This window comes from Lepidochelys kempii, chromosome 3 (assembly GCF_965140265.1).
Source record: "Lepidochelys kempii isolate rLepKem1 chromosome 3, rLepKem1.hap2, whole genome shotgun sequence".
In the NCBI taxonomy this organism is placed as follows: Eukaryota; Metazoa; Chordata; order Testudines; family Cheloniidae; genus Lepidochelys; species Lepidochelys kempii.
The window spans coordinates 7,657,775-7,674,752 of NC_133258.1; the positions used below are offsets into that span (position 1 = coordinate 7,657,775).

The 16,978-nt window shown below is 46.7% G+C and overlaps 1 protein-coding gene across 5 annotated transcripts in view; it reads left to right on the forward strand.

Moving 5' to 3' along the window:
• The window catches only part of EXTL3 (exostosin like glycosyltransferase 3), a 223,548-nt gene that overhangs the window by 196,713 nt on the left and 9,857 nt on the right, over nt 1-16,978 (forward strand). For all 5 annotated transcript variants that reach the window (XM_073335627.1, XM_073335629.1, XM_073335628.1 and 2 more), the window contains 3 exons: nt 7,699-7,826; nt 13,546-13,690; nt 15,033-15,161. In XM_073335627.1, the coding sequence (XP_073191728.1) occupies nt 7,699-7,826; nt 13,546-13,690; nt 15,033-15,161 (402 nt within the window). The remainder of the gene's footprint in view (nt 1-7,698; nt 7,827-13,545; nt 13,691-15,032; nt 15,162-16,978) is intronic.

The window sequence follows — 16,978 nt, forward strand, 5'->3', positions numbered from 1 at the left end:
TTAAACTAGTTTGCTTAGTGTTGTGGGTTTATTTGTTATGGAGTGAAGGACATGTACTGACCTGCTGGCCATTGAAAAGATCAGAAACTTGTAACGTGTGTCTCAGCAGTTTGACACAGCCTAACTAGTTGACTGTCAAGAACCGCATTCATCCACTGAGTTTGCAGAATATTTGTGTCGGATTAAGAGTTTGGAGCCAGGGTTTGCCGGGATTTGAGTCGGACACTGCCCTGGTTAATTTAACTGGCAGCAAAGATGTTAAAAGCCAAATACAGAAACCGCTTTTCTAAATGGCTTATCACTAAAGCTGCAAGCAGCAAATTACAGGGAAATTCCTAGAGTAAGGACAAAAGTAATGGAAAAGGCAGCTAAAAGTCAAAAGTCAGGCGGAGTTTTGTACCCATATAACATGTTTTTTCCATTTTGCATGCAGATAGTGAGAACAATGCATGTGCTTTGATAAAAGTTTGGTATGTAGCAGTTTCTGTTGAACTCATATTCATCTTTCTTTTCACTCACTGGGTAATTGCATGACCTCGTTATCTCAACCCTCCCTAGATCATGGGTCACAGTCTACTGAACCAGTGTGTTGTCACAAAGCTCACGTTCTTTGGGCACAATCCAGTCAAGTGTTTTAGCAGAAGCTTAATTTTAAGCAAGTGAGTAGCCCCATTGGTTTCATATGCTTAAGTGCCTTGTTGGATGACTTACTGTGTTCTCATGTGTTTAACTGTTGAAAAATTGGAGAGGGTGCAGAAAAGAGCCACAAAAATGATTTGAGGGCTGGAGAAAATGCCTTACAGTGAGAGACTTAAAGTGCTCGATCTGTTTAATTTGTCAAAAAGAAGATTGAGAGGTGACTTGACTATACTTAAAACTGCGAGTCTGTCATGGAGGTCACGGATTCCATGACTCTCTGGGACTTCTGGAGTGGCAGATGCGGCTGGCCCAGGGACCACCTGAGCAGCTCAGATTAGGCACAGATTTTTAACAGTGAGGGTGACTGACGGCCCAGGGATGTGGTGGATTTCCCATTTCTTGATGTGTTCCAATCAAGACTGGGTGCCTTTCTGGAAGAGATGAGTTAGCCAAACACATGTTGTTGGGCTCAGTATGGGGTAACTGGGTGAGACTGGACGGCGTGTGAGATACAGGAGATCAGACTAGATGATTTAATGGTCCTTTCTGGCCTTAAACTTCATAAGTCTATGAACTTTGCAGATCTCCATGATGTTTGTTCAGCTGCAACATCCCGTCCATCTTTGTGTGTCTGTGTATTTATAAAGACACTCAGGCACCATTGTATCTGGCTTCCCCCAGAATGGGATTACGTAATTAATATTAGGAAGGTGCTTTGGGATCCCCAGGTGGAAGGTGATCTAGAAGGGCGAAGTGGCATTTAGTTTTATTTGAGCTTTGTGACTAAGCCAGGAAGAATTGCTAAATCTCACTTAATGTCATCTAAGGGAGAGACCTTGACTTTTTACTTTGCTGGTATAATAACCTCTCTTTTTTCATTCAGCCCAATAATCTACAGAGTACATTTGTACCGGTAATGTCCATTTCATGCCCGACAAATTCAATGGGTTCTTTTTACAGTCCCTTTGGAATGTAAAAACCTTTCAGGAGATAGTATTTGATTCAGGGACATTTTTTTTGTGTGTTTAAAAAAAAATGTCCTTGAATCAAAAGACGCCATTTTGGACCAAATTAGTCACTTGAGCTGGAGGAGAAAAGTTTCCCCAAGATACCATTAGCTTTCTCCAGGGTTTTATTTTTCCATCTAATCATATATGATGTGTCCATTTCCCCAGCCCATGGATGCAATGTATAAATTCAAAGTCAAAACTAGCATTGCCCGTGTAGCAGTAATAGCTGGCCCCGTCAACCATCACAACAGATGTCAGGAGATGGGAAGCACCTCTAGATTCTTAGTCCAAGGTCAAGGTAAGCTTGGCTTAAAAAAAATCTTGTACTGTCCCCTGCAAGGCCAACGAGCTCAGCTGCTGGAAGACCAGAGAGCAGAACAGGCAAGAAGGCTTCCAGGTGTCAGTACTGCCCTGGGACTTGTCTACAAGAGCAACCCAGCCACTAGGGTGAGGCATCTCCAGAGCTGCCCTGTGTGTCTGTTGATTTTTTGCATTGCTTTTCTTATCACTGCGGGTTTAATAACTTTCTGTGCTCTATCAAACCCAGTGAGCAAAGTCTACCCCTAAAAACCACCTCCTCCTCATAGTGTGAGATACTTCTTCCCCCTAAATCAAGGACTGCAATGCTGTTAAATGGCAGCTTGTCAGGCAGGCAACCCACGGGGAACGACTCCAGGTGCAGGTTTAATTTGGAATCTTGGGTGAATGCATGCGCCACCATCATTCTGCTCTGCCCGGCTGCACCATCCATGTGTCCGCAAGTCAAGAGAACTGGTAGGTCTCATTTTAGATCTACCAGCCTTGGCTGTGCCTATCTAAACACAAATTACCAAGTTTACTTCAGATCCCTTGAAATTGTAGGGAAAATTGAGGTTTGGTGTCTAAAAATGCAAAATTGCTGGAGAGAGAGCGGGATATTTTTACATTAATCTTCTAGGAACGTACTAGGAAGGAGTGATTGTAAAAAAAACCTAATTACCCAGTGTTACCTTTGTTCTAAGGTAGACAGGTGGAAGGTGCAGGACTATCAGTTCTGGAGACTGAAGTCCTTCGTTTAATTACAGAACAGGTATAGCATAGACAGCAGCAGTGCCAGCTTCCCCACATGGCCAATCATGCCTGTTTCCAGAGGGACAAGCTCTATGGCATTCATTGCGGACCTTGTAGGCTCCCCACAAGGGTTCCAGCTACTAGGGTGCATCGTGATGTAGTTGCTCAGCCACTAGGCCAGGGGTTCTCAAACTGGGGGTCGGGACCCCTCAGGGTTGTCACGAGGTTATTACATGGCGGGTCGCAAACTGTCAACAATGGCCAACAGATGGCAGTAGGCCAGATCCTGAACTGGTGTAAATAAGGACAGTTCCACTGAAGACAAGGGATCTGGGTAAACAAGTTTAAATTACATCCAGCTTTGGCTGGATTTGAACTGGTGACCTAGAAGGTGTTTATATCACTTTACCAGTTCTCTGAGCCCTCCGTTCCCCTGGCAGCAGCTTTTTACTGTAACTGGAACAAGAGTTTAAATCTGTGGTTCTCAACCTATTTATCATTGTGTTACCTGGACCACAGGTTGAGAACCCCAGCGTGCCCCCCTCCAACCCCTCAGACCCCTATACCTAGCACCTCCCACCCAAAGACCCCTGCATAGAGTGGGGCCAGGAGTGGAGCCCTGGGCGGGGAGCCAGGAATGCCGCCCCTGCTGTGTGGCCTGGCGGCCTTTAGCACACAGATGGGCTGCAGCTGTGTGCTAATTGTGTCGCATGCAGCCCACCGGCCACGGGTTGAAAACCTCTGATTTAAATGGAGTGCACTAAAGCTAATCTGTTTATCCTACAGAAGCTACCAATTTCAGATACATTCAGCAGGATCCATTTCAATTTCTCAGTTGGCGATATTTGTGTTACGCAGTTCAGTAAGCTTCCAGGAGAACAGCTGAATCAATAAACAGTGCAGGTCTTTTCCTTAGAATGTATTGATTCACAAGCTGCTTGCATCTTAAACACTCCCTAATAAAAACTTTTGCCTCATTATAAACAATGTGCATAATCTGTATGAAATGCAAAAGCATTAATGCAACATTGTTTGAACAGTTAAATACTTGAAAATCAGGAAATTTAAAGGTTTAAGCAGAATGCGCAATCTGAACTCTGCCTTCTTGCAAATATGCAGTGGTGGTGTAGCCATGTTGGTCTGAGGATATTAGAGAGACAATGCAGGTGATGTAATTGTCTTTTCCTGGACCACCTTCTGTTGGTGAGAGAGACAAGCTTTCGAGCATACACAGAGCTCTCCCTGAGGGTTGAAGCCTCATGAAAGGAATTGCTGGCTTGCAAATTCAAACTGGTTTTAAAAACTCTTTAGAGCTGGGTCAAGCCCCAGTTCCCAACTGCCTCACACTTTGGGGAACAGAAGAGCTGGATACAAACTTTGCATTTTGACCTTCTCTTGATGCTCAGTGGAACGAACCCCCCAGATCTGAATAGCCTTTAATGTTGGGGATACTAGAAAATCTGGATCTAATGTATGCCCACCTTCCAAGCAATGAAAATTTGGCTGCATTTGGTAAAGGCCCCGTCAATGAGGTCCTGGAGCAGTGCCCTGACTGGAAGTTCAGCCCTGCTACCTTCCAGCTGCTGGGAAGAGAAAGGGTGTTGAGATTTTTACCAGGATGCTCTTGGATCCTCTTCTGGGGCCTTTGTCTTTCACATCAGCCCCTGGTTAGTAGGTCTGATAAGTGTGAAGTTCTACCCATTGCTTGCTTATGGAAAGGAGAAGAACCTTCTCTCTCACACTCTGCCTCATGCTGCTTTTCCTCCCTTTTTCCTTCATCTGTCCATTGCCTACTTAGCTTGTAAGCGCCTCAGGGCAAAGACCTTGTCTGTAAAATACCTAAACACTCTTGATGCTACAGAGATAATAATTTAAAGACTGTTTCACTGTATCCCAATTCACTGTGGTCTCAATCTAATTCCCATTAAAGTCAATGAAAAGACTTCTGTAGGGTTGACGGGATCAATAATAAATTCCATTGTATGTGGGAGACACGTAGTGTGTCAGTCTACTCTCCTCCCCACCGAAATTATATTGGCAGTGTTGTTAGTTACTTAGACACAGCTGATACAAGTAAAGAGCTGCAGAGAGGAAGAAAATATTCTTTAAGAAGTCACCTATGGCCAGTATTTTCTTACGAGATATGATGAGGGGAACTGATGCATATTGCAAAAATGCAGCACGACATCCATTAGGGAATGAAACCCATTTTGTATTGTTGAATAGACGTATGGAATGATGAATAGCTCCAAAATGAATACAAGGCTGTAATTTACTGGAGAGGCTCTCGACAATGTTATAAACCAAGAAACCTCCTCTCCAGCCACTTTTACAATAGCTGCACAATCCTGACACTGACTTAAGTCTTTAGCAATCCATTGAGAGCTGGTGTGCAAGGCAAACAAAGCTGTTAGAATGCAAACAGGAAGGAGTCCGCAGCATGGAAGAGGAAGGAAGCTTACTGAGGCATTTGCATTCACATAATAAAGTTGTAACCCTGTAAATGCAATAATACGTCGGATGATAAATTATAACAGGGCTGGAGATGGGAGTTAATAGCTCTCAATTAAACAGACAGAATGATTGTTTTTCTCTGCAGCCGCTCCGCTCCCTCCTTTATCTCATTTTTCTGAACGACTGACTACATAGCTCGGGCTTTTCTCTACATGTAATTTTATCGAGTCTCTTCCGCAACTGCAGTCCTTCGTGCTGAATTCTGTTAAAGCAAGGGCTCTGACGCGATTAGGTGACCCCCTGAGCAGCAGGGAAGTGTCAACTGACAGTTTCATCCTGGAACATCCACTTGCTCCTGTCATCCTGTCGGCCTAAAGTGCTGGCTCTCCTCTGAAAAGTGACTCTGTTCAAGTGGTATCTTGTGCATGTGCAGAGTCATGTTGTCTTACTCCTGTGACTAAAATACATTTTTGCTCCTGCTGTCCCTGCAGAGCCAACCCAGCTAAGGGAGAGCAAGCTGGACTCTTCTCCTCCTTGTGCATTATCAGCAGAATTGTTTGCTCAGGACAGTTAGAGGGCCAGTCTGTGACGCTGCAAAGGAAAAGTTTGTCCTTCCTGTCACTCAGAGCCACACCCAGGGGTCATCCTTGACTTCTCTCCCTCTCTTGCCCCGCACACCCAGGCCACCACCACTTCTTCCTCAGTAACCTTTCTAGGATTGCCCTTTTTATGCCAGACCACATGGCTCAAACTCTTGTCCAGGTCCTTGTGGTCTCCCATTGTGACTACCGCAGTCTCCTAATCTCTGGCCTTGCTGATGCCCAGTACACTTATCCTCCTTGTCCTTTGTTATGACCATGTCAGCCCCCTTTTGCAATCTTCCATCAGCTCCTCGTTTCCACTGCATCGTGTTCAAACCCTAGGCCCTTCACCGCCCATCTCTCCTGCTTATCAGCTCTTTTCTCTTACCAAGCCACCGCACCAGTGACCAGGCCATCCTCTAACACCCAAGTGTTCATTTCTTCCATGCTGCTCCCTATGGTTGGAACACCCTCGCTGGCTTAGTCTAAAACCACTACCCTTCTCCAGACCCACCTCGACTGTGATTCGAGTAGGAAACTGCCAGCTGATGTAGTCCCCTGATAGAAGACTGCTTGGCGATCTCATCTGTTGTATCAGTTTAACTAGGACTGAAATAAGCACAAGTACTGTCATCATTTTTTCACTTCTCCACCTTGGGGAAAAAATTCATCTTCCCATATTGTGTGTCTGTTTGTGGTTGGTATTCTCCGATGTGAACTAATTGAGTAGGCAGCCCTTCTGTTGTGTGAATGCCGCCCGCGCAGCTGTGGCCTTGATACACTTCAGCTTATAGTTGTGTAATTTGTTCACTCTCTGCAATAAATTGTTTGTGCTTTTGATGGATCTTTCGTGAAATATTTTAATGCATTCCCGTTGAATTTCTAATTTTTTTTCCAGTCGCTATTGACAAAAGAGAGCAGTAACTCTGGCTTTACATGGGACTTTAATCTCCCCAGCTGTCACACAGATCCCTGATACAAATATTTTCCACAGTTAATGCCTTCGGTGTGGTTTTTTTATATGATCAAACGTAATCTTCTTTAATTAAGTTTGATTGCCACAATGCTGTGTTCTTTTCATCAGGTTGCAGACGTTTAAAAAAAAAAAAAAAGAACCCTGGGGAGATCGTTTAGAGGAGAGCAACAGAAATGATTAAAGGACTGGAGAGATTTATCTAGGAGGAAAGACCTAAAAGAACAGAATTTGGTATAGCTTGACTAGGCTAGGGGTCAATCAAGAAGTCTCGGAGGCGGGCTCATATTTGAAAGTGTAATCAACCAAGAAACGGGAGGAATTTAATATGGTTTCAGGGGTGTATGCTAGGAGTAATGAGATAAATATAAGAAAGGGAAGTTTTAGGATGAATATGTGGAGAAACTTCCTGAAAAGGAGATGTATTCGATTTGATCCTCTTACAGAGAAGTGATGGATGCTTCATCCCACAGCATGCTTAAGATCAGACTGGACAAAGCACTGGAAAATACATTGCATGATCAGTCCTTCGCTAGCCAGGGTATAGCCTAGCTGTCCTCGCAGACCTTTTTCTCATCTCTAATTTCAGTCATTCTGTTACTTTAATCAGGAAATTTACAGGAAACAATGAGTAAAATGTTGGGCTCAGTATAATGATTCTGAGTAACAACATTGGGGCCCGAACCTCAGCTGGTGTAAATTGGCTCCATCTGACTTCAGGGGAGTTAATCTGGTTTACTGATGTGCCCCTGGATGTGGAGTAACTCCAGTGACCAAATGAGACAGGTTGGAACCTGTAATTCAAGGAGCTGGAATTCACTGAATTCAGTGTGGGAGCAGAAACCTTACTGTTTATCAGGTACTGGGGCTGAATGGCAGTATAGAAACATGGCCTTATAACTGCAGGTGCTGGGGTGGCTTGCCCCTGTCTCTAAAGCTTTGTTATGTCAGTCTGGCAAGCACCTAGCTATAATTGTTGTGTGTTTGTTAGGTTGTCCGCACAGAAAAGAACAGTCTGAACAACAGGTTCCTGCCATGGGATGAGATCGAGACAGAGGCCATTCTGTCTATCGACGATGACGCCCACCTTCGCCATGACGAGATCATGTTTGGGTTCCGGTGAGTAGCGTAAAGTCTGTGCATGTGCGGTTGGTTGGGGTCGTGGGGACCGGGCCATATACAATCGAGCCATGTTCCATTCAGATCCACACTCTGAAGTGTAGTTAAAGCCAGGAACTGGAGTCAAGAGAAGTACGATTCTGTTCCTGGTCTGCTACTGATTTCCTTGGCCACTTCAACCAGAGTTTTGAAACTTGGATGTCTAAAGTTAGCCACTTAAAGTTCATTTATAGCACCTCAATAATGGGCCTGGTTTTCAGGAGTGCTGAGCACCTGCAGCTGCCATTGTTCAGTGCTTTGGAACAGTCAGGCACTCTCATTTCAAAATGTTAGCCTTCACCTTTTCGAGGGCAGTTTCCCCATCTCTGATACGGCGACAGTCATATTTCCGTATCTCAGAGGGATGCTGCGGGCTTAATGATTAATCATAAAGTGCTTGGAGATCCCTGAGTGAAAGGTGCTATAAATACAAAGTCTGTATTATTCTTAGACAGAAAAACAATGTTAAAAGAACTTTAATAGGATTACAAAGTCAAGCACACAAATGTCAGGAAATGCCACAATTAAGGTTGCCTGTGCAATTATTATAATTACATGATCACATACTGCTTTTTCCACAAGAAAAGGTCACCGCAATTTTTTAACATGGACAAAACAACATATTTTTCCCTAGTCCTGTTCTCAGAAACTGCTGAACCATTCTCGAGGAAAGTTTCAGCCCAGATAGTTTGGCAAAGTTTTATAAGCAACTGAAAACAGGGTCTTATAATGGGAAGTGTTGGGTAGCCTTAAAAACATCTGGTACTACCAGCCCTACCCATCGTTCCTGTTATCGTCACTTATTAAGCATTTAGACCTGACCAAAACCCCCTAAATTAAAATACTTCTAAATAACTGACTTAATATGCCTGCCGGAGTTAAGTTTAAGGTTCCTGCATAGTCATGAACTGTGACGTTAAAGATTCCGTTTGGGTGGTGCAGGGGCTGATAACAGGGTAGAAAAGCCTTTTGCTCCTATGCTGCTGGGTCAAATCCAGCTCAGGTAGGTAGTGACAAAAGCTGGTGCAAACTGATGGCTGTCCAGCAGCCTCTGTGAAGTGGGTGGATGGTCTGTCCTGTTCCAAGGTGTTCACATCTCTCAGACACCCCATCCAAATTGTCCCCCTCATTGACAAAGTCAGCAGAGTTCCCGGATTGAATGGACCAAGGGATTTAAACTCTCCCGCCCGTTCTTAGAGGGTAGCCTGTCCAGGTGTGGGGCAAAGTTCCCTGTAAGCTGTGCAGCAGCCTATTTAGCACCGCTCTGGGAACCTGTCCGGCTGGGACCTGCCAGGGGCGGGGCAGCCCAAACCCAGCCCCGGCCCAGACCTGTCGGAGGATGGATGGCCCGGACCTGCCACATCCAGGGGTGGGTGCCCCTCCCTTGGCCCGAACCCAGTCCTGGCCCAGACCTGCCGCAGCCGGGGTGTGTGGGGGGGTGCCTCTCCCACAGCCCCAGCCTCAGAGCTGCCTCAGCAGGGAGAAGCACCTCTCCCCGTCCAGCCCAGGTGCTGCTGGGGGGAGCCTTCTCTCCCTGCTGCAGTCCCGGAGCACCCTCCTGCACTCCAAGCCTCTCATCCCCAGACCCATCCCAGAGCCCGCACCCCCAGCCAGAGCCCTCACACCCCTGCACCTCTGCCCCAGCCCTGATCCCCTCTGCCACACCCCCAGCCAGAGCCCTCACCCCCTGCACCCGAACCCTCTGCTCCAGCCCTGAGCTCCTTCCCACACGCTGAACCCCTCAGCCCCACCCCATGAACTTTCTTATGTGCACCAAAATGAAAGTGGTATGTCACACGTCACCTCCATATTGGTGCACATAACAAAATTCATTCTGCACATGGGTGGGAAAAATTAGAGGGAACACTGGTGTGGGAGTGTCTGTTGTTGACATTAGCTGCACCTATCTAATGTGGTCCGTAGGGGGCGGCAGCATAAAGATGGGCAGTCCCCCTGGGACCTGGTTCCATGTAGGTGCTAATGGGGAAGCAGGGCCAATGCAGTCAGTTGAATGGATTACCCACTGGCTGCAGAAGGATGGCAGCTTCAATTATGAAAGCCTGAAGAAGCATGAGGGTGGCAGGGGCGGCAAGGCCTTGTTTGTGCTGCTCTCAGTGGCCGTGGGATTGTCAGTTTGACATATTGCCCTGACTCAGGGAACGCGTCCTTCACTGCCAGGCGCTGCCGGCGGTCCTCCTGAATCTCTCCCCTGACAGCGTGACCCCGCAGATCTCTTCTGCCTCTGGCACGTTGGCTGGGGCTGTATTAACTTTCACAGAACATCCTGTCATCATCATGTTGTTGTCGTTGTCCCCGTCCCTCTCCCGCTTCAGCATCTAAACTTCCATCCGCTCTGCACTTGCAGAGGGTTTCCTGGGTGCAGAGGCAGGCGACTGGGGTGAAGTAGTGAACTGGGGCCTGAGGAAAGGGAGCGAGGCCAGTCTCTGTTCCAGCCGCTGATGGAATCTGGCTGTCAGAGCGGCTGGGGCAGCAGGTTCTAATTGAGTCTGAGCTTCCATCGTGGGAGGCTCCGGGGCTTCTCCTTCAATGCGTACAGCTAAAGAGCTCGTAAATACATGCCGAGAGGTGTGTTCCAAGGGCAGGGGCTGACACAGCAGGGTAATGATGCCACTACGCAAGCTTGTGTCACTCACTTGGTTCTTGGTTCCTCTGGCCAATAGGGGTTGCAGTCTGCGCAGTGGCCTCTCTTCACTAATGCAAGAGCTCAGTCAGCTAGTGGAAGAGGGGAAAGGAGTTCAGGTCTTCTCTGTCACTAGGGTGTGTTGGCCTGGTGGTTGGGAGGCAGGTAAAAGGGGGAGCCAGGACTCCTAGGTAGAGGTCTGTTTGGGCCTAATTTTTAGGCCCCAACCAAAGTCAAGCTCAGCTGACCTGAAAGGGTCAAGTTGTTTTCCAAGCAAGCCTGACCCTTTCCCTACCACGCGCGAGTCAGCGCTGCTGCTTCCTGCCCGGGGTGGGGTTGGCTCGGCCGTGCTGCGGCATGAGGCACACGGACTCCTCGGCACGCCCGCTCTGCAGTGCACGCCGCGCAGCAAGGTGGCGGTGGCCAGCAGGAGTGGGGATCACGCGGCCACTGCCACACCAATCCCATGAGAGCAAGCCCGCAAGGGTCCGGTTGCTTTCCCAGACCCAACAGTTGTAGTCGGATCCTAGCGGGTTTGGGTCAGGTTTCAGGGCTCTAGCCTTAGGTTCTGTTCCAAACTCTGCCACTGACTTGCCGCGTGACCTTGGGTATCTCGCTTTCCCTCACCTTGTCTCGTTTTCCCTAACCATAAAACAGGGGCGATGCTCCAGTTATAACCCCTCAGAGAAATAAACATTAGACGGTTGTCTAAAGCCAAGGAATCCTTGACTTCCAGGGCTTGACTTCTGCTTGGGGGAAAAGCACCCCAGTAATGCAGAAGTAGGAATAACTTAATAAGGGCATGAATAGTTCCTGCTCCAACTATTAAAAACTAAGTCATGTCGGATTAATAAAAACCCGCAAAAATAACTGCATGGTGGAAGGATGGTGACCAGGAAGGTGCTGACAGCTTTAATTATTCATGTTTTCATTACCAGGTTATATTGGATTTCCATTAATTTAATTAGCAATGTCTACAGTTAAAGCATCTTTGTCTCCTACTGTACTGATAAATGTAACGAATGCCCAGGAGGCGTTGGCAGTGTCTCTGTTAGCACTTCTGCTATTGCCCTGCAGCAATGATCTCTGTAACCCCCATCCTGAGAGGAGAATATTCCACGGGTGGGAACACTTGTACAATACACAGTGGCAGAAAATTACCATGTGTGGCCACACTTCGCTCCTAGGATGAAGGGAAAGCCCCTTTCTGCATTCAACAGAGACACGTTCTATTTAGATGAGAGGCACCAAGTTCCAGTTTGCAATATGTAATTTAGACACTAAGCATTAACTGGACAAGATCAAATGATCTGAAAAGAGCCCTGCAGCATAAAGCCAGGCGTAGTTCCCAGGTTAGACCTCGCACGCTGATGGTTTTTCTTAATTATTCCTGACAGTTTTCCAATAATCCAGAGAGATTCCTCCTGGAGGGGAGAGAGATTCAAATGAGAATGGAATATTAAGTGCTTGCTTTCTCATATGTGACCGTCACCATTTAATCACATAAGGCTCAATCATGACCCCTCTTATGTGGCTGTGCAAGGGAGAAAGGGGGTGTGCAGAGGCCCCTTCCTCCCCTTCATGGGGAATCCACGTGGCCAGAGGGGAGGAGTGGAGAGCAGATCCTGCCAGGCTGTTATGCCCGCTCCTGCACAGCTGGGTGGGGAGTTGGCAAAGCTCCAATTTCTGTGACGATGAATAATAATACTTAGCTGTTGTGCACACCTCCCATCTGCTAATATCCTGGTGTTTTACAAACACCAGTGACTTTAGCCTCCCCCCATCCCCTGGAGAGAGGTCAGCGTTACCCTCACTAGACAGATGAGGAAGCTGAGATGTGGGGTGACCTGTTCAGGGTCACACAGGGGGGGTCTGTAGCAGAGCCGGGAACAGAACGCAGATATCTAGACTCCCAGTTCTGTGCCTCAACTACACACACATGACCCTGCCCCTCTCAGGGGAAAACAGTTAGGAACAAAAGTAGCTGAAATGTTGATTTTATTTAACTTTTCATCCTTAGTTGATAAAACATCTTGAAGTGAGTGATCTATGTTATGGTGTGGGCTTGGTAGCAAACAAAACCATTTCTGTTATAACCGGCTTTTCCTTGCTCATAACTTTCTGCACATTTCATTTGGGTTTTCGTTTTCCGTGCTTTCTCTTGTCCAGAAGATACTTGGGGTGGTTGTTTTTTGTTTTGAAGTCTGTGGAAAATCCCTTGAGTAATTTACAAGTTAGGGGATGTGGAAAAAATATTCTTTCCATATGGAAAACCAACCCAAACCAGCCTCTTGCCCTGCTTGAAAGGGGCTGGACTGAGAAGCTTGCTGGTACTGGAGAGTGTCCATGACTGAGCTTGGAAAAGTTGGTTGGATGATGATAAACTTGCATGGGATTGAAAGATCAGTTTTGAATGAGCTCAGAGTACAGCCAGTACCGTTGTGTGTTAGACGTTCTTTCTAAAGCACTTCGAGATCCTTGGGACAAAAGGAATTTTCGCCAGGGCCCCTGTCTGTGGAGTTTGCTCCTTGTAGTGTATCACCAGTGTTTCTTTAGCATTTAGAGCTGAATCTGGCAGTCAGGAGCCTTGGCATTCTGTTTCCAGCCCTACTATGTGATCTCAGGCATGTTTCTTAGGATGGGATTTCCAAAAAGTGCTCAGTATTACATAACTCTGTTCCCACTGCAATCAGTGCTAAAACTCCCATCAACTCCAATGGGAGCAGAGTTAGACTGATGCTGCTTGTCCTTGAAAATTCCACCCTTAACCTCTGAATGCATCAGTTTTTGAATCTGTAAAATGGGGATAATGGGTGAACTCTTGGCCTAACTGGAGTTTTGCCACTGACTGTAGTGGGGCCAGGATTTTGCCGAGTGCCTGTTTCATGCCGTTGTTTTATGGCCTGGGGATCCTTGGCTGACCATCCATATCTTCATTATTAGGTAGAGCCACACTACAGTTGTGGGTTGTGTGATTCTTTTCACAGTTTGAGTGTGCTGTGGTCTTGCCCCACTGAAGTTCTGTCTTTACATTTGCAGAGTCTGGAGAGAGGCAAGGGACCGCATTGTTGGATTCCCTGGGCGATACCATGCGTGGGACATCCCCCATCAATCTTGGCTCTATAACTCAAACTACTCTTGTGAACTGTCCATGGTGCTGACTGGTGCTGCCTTCTTTCATAAGGTAAGAGCAAGTGGTCAGAGAGAACCCAGTCTCAGTACTCCTTGGCCAGCTCTCAGCTTTGCTTTTCCTTTTTAGAGTAGCCTGAGTTTTCGATTAAAAAACTAGTGCCAGAATTGACCATTCCTTCTCTCTTGCGTCTCAGATTCTCAACATAAGCTTCATTAATCACTGCAAACGGAAACCCTGCTGAAGAAAGGTTAATATATACGTGTCCCAAGAGATGCGGCTTATTTGAGGAAAGATGCATAGAATGGCTCTGAGCTGAGGGAGAGAGACTGAGCATGTGGCCAATTCAGTTGCGGCAATTCTCTTAGATGCTGTGATGCCAGCCATCAAAGTGTTCAGGTCTTCTCTGGGTTGGCTTAGTGATTTGTTATTGCACTGCCCTGCCATGCAGGAGTCTGGGTTCAGATGCCCAGCCCTGGATTGTTGCTCCCAGTCCTTAGGAATCTGCGGAATGTCCATAAAAGCTCACTGCTGTGACACCAACAATAGCTTACACACCTGTGTACTTAGCACCCTTCACGATGGAGCCACAAAGCATTTCACTAATGAAAAACTAAGGTTCAAAGCTAGGGGAGTTGGGCTCCTAAATCTCATTGGTTTTAATGGGACTTAGGATTCCAAATCCCTCAGGCAGCTTGGAAATCACAGCCCCAGGTTCTCCCAGCAAAGAACAGCTAAAATTAGCAGCAACCCTATTTTGGGATCTAATTTTATGCATCCCGAGTGTGGCAAGGGGTAACAGGGTCACCACAGAAACTCTGGCTCCTGTGGTTACCAGATGTAAAAGAATCCTGAAGTGGGCTCAGAAGCTAGAAAGGTGATGGTTAAGTTGATTTGTATCTGAGGCTACTGCTATAAAAAGAGGGGAGTTGGGGACAGATGCAGAGAGCTCCATCAGGTGTTCAGAGCCTTCTTCCTTCCTCCCCATCTGGGGAAGGCAGTGGAGAACAAAGAGACTATTTGTATCCTTTTGGGACAGTGAGGGGCTAGGTCTTTAAAGGGCTCATTCTGTACCATCATCCCTTGCTGGGAAGGGACCAAGATGCAGCAGAAACATTGTGTAGACTGACCAGCAAGATTTGAGGTGGCCATGTGTGTCCGGATTGCAATGGAGTGGGATCCCAGGAGTTGCAGGTCTGTAATGGCAGCCATGGGGTGGCTTTGCTGCTACTCTGTGAGTGAATGAAGCAGAACTTCTCTTGGAGATAAATCCTACCCCCAGCATTGTTCTGGGGATCCTTTCCATTGACTTCAATGGGCTTTGGATCAGGCCCATAGCTAGTATGTCACTAGCTGTCTTGGGTCTGTTTTACTGTTGAATGTTTGTTTGTTTCAGTACTACGCCTACCTGTATTCTTACGTGATGCCACAAGCCATCCGTGACATGGTCGACGAATACATCAACTGCGAGGATATTGCCATGAACTTTCTAGTCTCTCACATCACAAGGAAACCACCCATCAAGGTAAAGCAGTAGATGGGAACCTTGTACAGTGCTTCTGATTTCAGGAGAAATAGTTATTTATTCTGATCTGTTAGAAATGCACCTATCTTAGCTCTGTGTACCTAGGCCCAGGGACTAATGTATCCAGTAGTGAGAGTGAGACGACCAGCCCCAAGAGACTTTCCACTGAATAAGGGAAACCCAGCTTGGATGCACCTTGCAGCACGCAGTAGGGGTAGTCAAACGGGCTGGAACAGATCAGTGAGAAGCCACGCCTCAAGTCCCCTAGAGCTGGGGGACTGTTTGCATGTCTCCCTGCTGCTCTCCACTGTAGGAACAGTTTGTCTCTGAGACCAGCAGGACCCAGACCAGGGAGGGCTAAAGGGATCAGAGTCAATAGCTTTAATCCACTTGCTTCCCGAGAGGCTCAGTAAGTGGTATTGCACCTTTCTTTAAGTTACAGGCACAAGCAGGGGATGCAATTCCTTGTTGTTATTAGGGTCTGTAGAGTCCTCTAGCACCTTTAGGCCCATTTCTGCACCAAGCGCTGTATGTTCTGTCATCACAGGCCATCTGCTGTGGAGCGTGTCTCTGCGGAGCCTCTGATGCTGCAATATGTCTCATTCTACTATAAACTGGAGATCCTAGGGTCTAGTTTCGCACTCGGGTGGAGAGAGGTAATGAGGCTATTGGGACCTGATTCCACTGAAGCACAGTCCCAGAAAACAATGGGCTCTGCCCCTTGTGTAAAGGTGTTGGGTGTCCAAATTGAGACACATTAAAGGGGATTGATTTTCAGAGGGGAGGGTACTCAGCACTTTCCGAAAATCGGATGTTTCATGATATCTCAGGTTGAGCACCCCAAAACAGAGGCACTCAGGATCACTAATTCCTCCTGAAAAAGCAGGCATGTATCTGCAGTCCCCAAAGGAACAGAGCCTACCCCAGAGAGCGTCCATCTCAGTTCAGCCATCCGTCTCCCTTAGGGTTCAGCACTGGCACCTATCATCATAGCGTCTCGGCATCTTAACACAATGAATGATGGCAAGGAACAATGAGGGGGTGGGAGGATGGGCTGGTGCTTAGTATGTTGCATATCATAGAATCATAGAATATCAGGGTTGGAAGGGACCCCAGAAGGTCATCTAGTCCAACCCCCTGCTCGAAGCAGGACCAATTCCCAGTTAAATCACAGTAATATGCTTCATAGGGCTCCCTTTTTATTCTGGCCTTGGAATCTAGGAATCTCTTTTGTTGTTAACTTATTACCTGTTCCTTTAGAACACAATCAGGCATGGACTCTGGACACCGTTCTGTTCAATACTGTGTCTGCTCAGATATACAGACTTGAGCTCAGATTCCGTCATTCCCAGCTCCATGTACTGTAATCTGAAAAGACAAGCAGCATCGTCCGAGCACTATGCTGGAAAACTGGTCTCCAGCACTCTAATAGAAGGATTGCCGCTGTCTCACTTAGTACCTCGGTGTCTCAGTTTCAAAGCACTTATGCTAAGTAATAGCAGTGGCCAATGAAATAAGTCCAGCAAACTCCCTAAACCGTAATATACCAGAACTTGCTTAGTTGTAGCCTTTGTAAAGTTCTGAGTACTTAGCAATCAGTAAAGTTTTTGTTAAATACCCAACCCTCCTCTAAAGCTTGGTGACTGACCTATTTTTAGTTCTTTTCCTGAAACACCCTCCCAAACCCCTCAACACAAAACATCTTAACTAACCACTCTTTCAAAATCAAGAATTCCCTTTTAAAGCTACGTGCATTATATATAACAGAAGTCCCAGCAGCCCTTTCTCATTTGAGTTTACACATTAGGCCTTTCAGG